Below are 7,097 nucleotides of genomic sequence, written 5' to 3' on the forward strand. Positions count from 1 at the left end.
TGAGTTATTAATGAATATTTAAATATCACTATTTTACAAAAATGGATGATTTTAGCTCTCAAAGATGATAACCCATCCAACGTCTAGGGTTTCTCAAGACTGATTGGCCTAAGATTATGAAAATGTTCATTGTTCTAAACTATTCTATTCAAAGCTTCATAAATTTATCAGATTTCATTGCAAAAGATAAAAGCGTTCATTCATTTATTAAAAAGGTGAAGTGTTAAGAATATTTCGCAGAATATGATTCCTTAGGACTGTATAAAATTTAGACTTCATAATTTTTTTAAAGTATATTCATAGATCGAAACAAAATAAAATATTGTTATTCATGTCATTTAAATCCTTTTGCAAGTAAAACTAAAAACTAATTTTTTAATGTTGAATCTGAGAAATTTTTGTTGAATAATTCTTGAGATGTTACATAATTCATGAAAGATATTCTGTAGAGCACGCACTATATTTAAATGCTGGACAACTCTGTTTTCAGAACTCATGTTTAAAAAATGATTGATTATAGTAAAAAATGCTTTTTATATTAATTGCAGTTTAATCATTTCCACTTTAATTTAAAGTAGAAATTTTACGGAAGCTGACAGAAACTTAGAGAGCTCTATAGTAATTTATGGCTTAAGGCCTTTATAACAGTATAAGTAAATAATATGAATATCAAAATTTGAAGCTTAAAAATATTTTGATGAAGGAGCTATTAAAAGACAAGTTACATAGAATATTTAATTCAAAATTTTCACAAGCATTAAGATAGACGAACCGCTGGTCATCAAAGGTGGCTAATTTGATAATAATGGCAATAACAAGATTTTGCTTATTATATTATTCGGCACAAAAATATCTTTCCTCATATTTTATATATGTTTGAAAAAAAAATTCTGTTCAATTAAGTATTAATATTTTATTTATAAGGTATATGAAAATATGTTAATCACTAAGAATATCCAGTAAATCAAGTAATACCAAATAATTTAAATTAATTATTTTATGGGTATTTCATTTAATTTCATAAATCATATATATGCTTGAATAACAGTCTTGGGAAATTTTTAAGTTTAAAACTGCTGTTTTATTAAATATCTACTAATGTGATATTGTATAATGTTATAATATACACTTAGAATGTTTCATAAATTTAAGTACAAAAAAGTTCAAAATAAGGAAATCATAGTATAAATATGAGTTGTTCCAAAAGAAATGTTCTAATAAAGAATTTTCATGCCACTATAAGTCTCAAATTTCATTTTCTGGTTACTTAAAGCTATTTTTTACTATTTTTTATGAATTCATATATATATATATATATATATATATATATATATATATATATATATATATATATATATATATATATATATATATATATATAAACAGAGAGACAATGAAATACTATTTTTATATACAAAAATCACATTTTATTGAACACGTTGGCTTCTAATAAATAACATTGAAAGAATTGAGGTGCTAATTTTATCTTCAATTCTTGAATATCCAGATGAGCGGCTGGTATTTTATACAATTCACGAGATAGACGAAGTTGTCTCGGCTCTGTACGGTGTACAACTGAAGAAGTGTTTTTTTCCTTTAGTGAAACAGATTCACTGCTAGTTCGTCTTCTTTACGCTAGAAAGAAAGAAAAAAAAAATAGAAACATTACATTTTTCACCTCTCATTTTTAGAAGAATGGAAAAATAGGGAACTGCCAAAAGAGTTTTTTCTGTTTATTATAATTAATATTAGGTTTGCTTTATCAAAAATAATAGAATTGACCTGATTTTAAATAAAAAGAAACAATATAATCGTGTTTGATAAATATTTGCTTAATAAAACCTGCCGAGAAACAGTTTTAATTTTTTTATGTGAGGATCTATCATTTTTTGATATTAGTTTTAGATCTAAACGCATTCACAAATGTAGAGTTAGATGTAATAATAGTTCCTATTTTTAGTGTGTCGATAGAAAAGGAACATAAAAAAGAAAAACGTACGGCTGTTCATCATTAATGCATAATTAATTGCTATGTACTCAAATTTAAATATGAGTGAAAATTGATAAATACGATTGAATTTTAATTTCTGAAATATGCACGAATATTAGAGTGCTCGTGGAAGTCTGACCTGTATTGCAATAAGTAATTTCACATTTTAGATTATTTTATTTAATATAAAGTCAAAAGGAAAAAAAGTAACATTTAAATCTGATTCTTATTCTAAATTAAAACATTCATTGTCATTTGAATTTGGATTTAAAAAATATATAGTAAATCTATTTACTTACATATCTGTCTCTTCATTAATATCCACCTTTTCCTCCTCCATATCCACCAGCTCCCCCTCCGTATCCTCCACCTCCACCTTTACCAAATCCAGAGCCTCCTCCATATCCTCCACCACTTCCTTTTCCAAATCCAGATCCTCCTCCATAACCACTACCGGATCCTCCTCCATAACCACTACCGGATCCTCCTCCATAACCGCCACCAGATCCTCCTCCATAACCACCTCCGGATCCTTTTCCACCCCCATATCCTCCTCCACTGCTACCTACGTATCCTCCGCCTCCATATCCTGCATCGCCACCTCCATGGCCACCTCCTCCTCCAAGTTGAGATAAACTAATACCGACGATGGCTACTTCTCCGCTACCTCCTTTTCCACCACCTCCTAAAATAAAGTTTCACAATGTCATTAATGAAAGCTTCAATGGATAAAAATTATTATTTGTTCAGAGAATTTATGTACTCTATAGTTGATATTATTAACGATACTACTTCTAATATTTTTTGGAAAGAAATTCAGGTCCTAATTTTTTTAACAGATCTTCTTGATTTAAAATGCTTCATAATTTCTTTTTTCATAATTTAAAATACCTCTAAATTTTAAAATTAAAAATCAAAATGAAAAAGCCAATTTAAAAATCTGAAGAGTTAAAATGAGATGTACAGAGAATTTCAAATAAATGAGTTAAAAGTCACATTAAGACCTATAAAAAATTTTATAACCTTCATATTCTTTTAAAAAATTTCCAGTTAGAACTTCTTTTTATCATTGAATTCCTGCAAGATATTTCACACAAAAGTTCTCGAAGTAAGAAATTAAATTTCATTTTATGTATTTTTAAAATGAATTTTAAGGCTCTATTTTATATTATCCATGTGAACTTCATTCAAAATGAAAAATTAAAGAAATAGAGAATTAGTTTAAATTTAGATATTAACAAATACATAAATGAAGAATATAAATTTCAAAACGTTAATTTAAAATTTGTTAAAAGAAATGAGATTTAATTAGCTGTGCAATAAAATTTCATTTCAATGCAGGAAAAAAGGATTTTTGAATTTAAAAATAATTAAATAATCTATGGAAAAAGTAATTTTGGTAAAGAAAAAATAGTTTTCCTATTTCAGTTGTGGTAAATAAATAACAATTTTGCTATTTCAATCATTGTAAATGAATAATAGTATTAAAATTGTTATCAATTCCCAATGCCATCAAAATAAATCTAATGCAAAACATAGTTTCTGAGTGTTAATAAGTTAATTTTAACATTTAAAGTATTAAAATAGTGCCTAGTAAACTCACCATATCCACCACCACCATATCCACCGCCTCCTAATGACAGTCCTTTTCCACCGCTTCCTCCTGCATATCCTCCGCCGCCATATCCTCCTCCACTTCCTCCAAATCCTCCTTTTTCGCCACCGCCGTATCCACCTCCGCCATATCCTCCAGCACCTCCTCCGAATCCTCCTTTTCCTCCTCCACCGTATCCTCCTCCACCTCCACCGAATCCTCCCTTTCCACCACCACTGAATCCTCCAATGCCTCCACCGAAGCCTCCATATCCACCTCCAGCTCCTCCATGTCCACCACTCACAGATTCAATGGGTAGGGCAAGAAAAATAGTGTCGCCTCCTTTACCACCTCCACCACCATATCCCCCACCACCTCCACCGCTATATCCTCCTCCGCTACCGTGGCCTGCCTCACCATATCCTCCTCCGTATCCACCTCCTCCTCCCCCGAGGCTAGATACAGAAAGTACGAGGCAACTCACAGTTGCCCAAGCAAACCAACTCTGAAAAAAATATCAAAGATTAAATATTACGCATTATTGAAATACATTTATTTAATACTCTAGATAGATGAAATGATATAAAGTAACGTTTATTATTATTTTTTCTTATTTAATCGAAATTACATATCATTTTTGTTCTTGCCGAAATCTTTCAGAAAAGAAATTAATGTTCAAAATTACAAATAAATAAATAAAATTAAAACTTTTTCAATTTGATGTATTCATAGCTTTTATATTATTTTGAATAAGATCTTACACATCTATAGCGATCAATAATAAAGGTCCCGAATGCAAAGAAGTATTCTATTCAAATATGAATTGAGATTTGATATTATTCTTAGCTATTTTTACATAGCATTTATAACCTCTATGTAGTTTCTTTTGTCCAAATGCTTTACATATGCCCTTTTTAAAAATATTCAATTTAGCTGTGAATTGTGCTCTTTACTTAAATAACATCCTGATGACCATTTCAAAATATGGTTATGAGAAAATTATACTCGTTTTTTTATTGTTATTAAGTCACAAAAAGTAATTAAAGATAGATGCATTTTGAAACGAAAGAAATATTTTTACATTGAAGTATAGGATCCATATTTCAATTTCGGTAATGGTTTATTTGGAGATAACTTTTGTGCAGTACATTAGAATTCTTTTTCATTACTTCATCAATTTCATATTTCTAATTTCTTCTTTTTGTTAATTAAAGAGATATTTAATGAAGGAAGATATTGGCATATTTAGAAAATATAAACTTTTAAGTTTGTTAAAGGAAACTTTTCTAATATTTTTTAATTATTTTAAATCATAAAATATTTAATATTTTTTATAGTTATAGTTCGTTTTCTGAGAAATCAGCAAATGTTTCAAAATATTTATAGAGAAATGCATTAAAAAATCATTTTATATAATGCCATTTTTCCCATAAGTATTCTAAATTTTAAGTTTTAAAATTATCAATAAAATTTCTAGTTACCAAGCGTCACTATATCTATTATAATCCTCAAATATTTTTAGAATTTTAGGGATTTCTATTTTTTTTTTCAGTAATTCATAAATCTTTCTCACCATTACTAATTTATACAACGTTTCTACTATTAACTATATTGAAAAAAAATTTATTACATTACTTTATTACATTACAGTGATGCAACTAACCAAGTTCACAATAAATCTGGCAGTAGAATTATAGTTGGTTTTGGATTTTCCTGTTTGAAAACTTTTGAGCAATGCTCAAATTTGTCATGGAATGATCTAAAACTTTTACATTCAAACTCTACGCCCGGCAAAAGCTTCGAAAATATCATTTATTATAAAGATCTGCTATATTTTTCGTTTTATTCATGCAGTAATAAACAACAACAGATTCGTTCTAATACGTATTATATTCTAGATAACAGTTTAGATAAACATTTACGCACTTTTTATGAATATAGAGATCTAATAAAGAAAACGAGTATCAAATAAGCCAAAAACATTTCTGTAAAGCCAATAAAAAACGAAACAAAAAACTGCCAAGTAATCCAAATCAGAAAAGGAAAGAAAACATCGAGGGAACGAAGGCTTGGAGTGAAGTTAGAAAAGAGATGAGATGCCCATGTTTCAATATGGATGTGGTTGAATTGCATCGCAAATGCCTATGAATATAAGAACAGAAAGAGTTTGGATTTTAAGAGTTTAAGAGCTAAGGAGAGAGAGTTTTAACTTTGATCTTGAAATTGACCATATTTTTAATATCAATCTTAAGAAAATTTGTATTCTGTTGTAAATGATAATTTTCTATAAGCTATTGCCAGATAAAATCCTCAATTAAAATGATTACCACTGAATTATCTAATGTGGAATAATCTCAAATATTTATCTCAAACTAACCACCAGCTTGAAAATATGCCCATCTTGAATGGTTATCATTTAACACTTCCCAAATGGATGTACATAAGGACATTTCAGCGGAAAATCATCGTATAGTTTTCACATTAAAACTCATTAGTACCAAAAGATCTTTACATTTAAAATTTTAATCATAATTTATTCAGTAATCTATCATTTTAAAATGTATTTGCTGCAGCTGAATATGACCAATGACTCGTCTATGGTAGCATATCAGTTACAAATTTTAATTAACTACACATTTAAATTACCATTATGCAGCTGATTACTGTAAAATACTAACGATTACGTTCAGAAACAACAATATATCTTTCAGAATATCGTTTAGTTAGCACAGTCTTAGCAAGTCTTCATCATTAAAATCCCAACCAAGATACCAGATCATGAAGAGTGAGGAGACGAAGAACTCACCTTAGAACTTCCCATGATGCTGAGAATGTGTCCAGCATGGGACGCTGATCCGCTTATATACAAGAGAAATGGGGTCAGTTGGTCTCTGCTTCATTTCCCTTTCATTCGTCCAATTCTCTCAGCTGACCTCCAAAGATAGTTTTCTTTTTCATCCACTCATGTCCCCAGTAGGATGCGGAAATTTTCTGAGTGGTTAACAAGCGACGGATCATCGTAGCGATCTTTTATCTTTCAGAGTGTGTCTGAGTCATCCGTGAGTAATTTTCTTGTCTAACGATATGAGGAGCATTTCTCAATTCTTTATTACGTACTTCAACAAGACTACGCAGTTTGAGCTTAACTTCGCTTGATGAAGCATATCGATGTTTCATTTTTGAAGTAGTCTCTCTTTTACTATACTCAATAATTCTCCTTGCCGAGAAAGTGTGTATCTTTTCTATTTTCTAGTTCATTGAATTTCTTAGCTATCTTATTCATGTACATTTAAAGGGTGAAAATGTGAATTCGATCCTTCTATGTGTTTGATACGAACTTTCATACTTATCTATTATTAAAAATTTCGCTTTAACTTTTAACTTACTGACTTTTCGATTTATCGCATTCACATATATATGAGCAGACACGCTAACTGATAATCAGCCTGATTTTGCGTTCGATTCAACTTTTAATACTATTTTACTCTTCTAGATATAATATTCTATGTTGTA

The 7,097-nt window shown here is 29.3% G+C and overlaps 1 protein-coding gene across 1 annotated transcript; it reads right to left on the reverse strand.

Annotated features, from left to right (window-relative positions):
• Nucleotides 1–1,441: 1,441 nt before the first annotated feature.
• LOC129961788 (uncharacterized) lies at nucleotides 1,442–6,508 on the reverse strand. Its single transcript, XM_056075357.1, has 4 exons — nucleotides 6,391–6,508; nucleotides 3,594–4,089; nucleotides 2,290–2,675; nucleotides 1,442–1,635 (listed from the first exon to the last, which is right to left on the reverse strand). The coding sequence occupies exons 1-3, from the start codon at nucleotides 6,403–6,405 to the stop codon at nucleotides 2,305–2,307; spliced, it is 882 nt and encodes a 293-aa protein (XP_055931332.1). The 5' UTR covers nucleotides 6,406–6,508; the 3' UTR covers nucleotides 1,442–1,635; nucleotides 2,290–2,304.
• Nucleotides 6,509–7,097: the final 589 nt, after the last annotated feature.

Source organism: Argiope bruennichi, chromosome 2 (genome assembly GCF_947563725.1).
Source record: "Argiope bruennichi chromosome 2, qqArgBrue1.1, whole genome shotgun sequence".
Lineage (NCBI taxonomy): Eukaryota > Metazoa > Arthropoda > Arachnida > Araneae > Araneidae > Argiope > Argiope bruennichi.

Coding starts and splice junctions, on each gene's coding strand:
- LOC129961788 (XM_056075357.1), bottom strand. Junction 2,676..3,593: donor ATATGGTGGTGGTGGATATG/GTGAGTTTACTA, acceptor ACTTTATTTTAG/GAGGTGGTGGAAAAGGAGGT.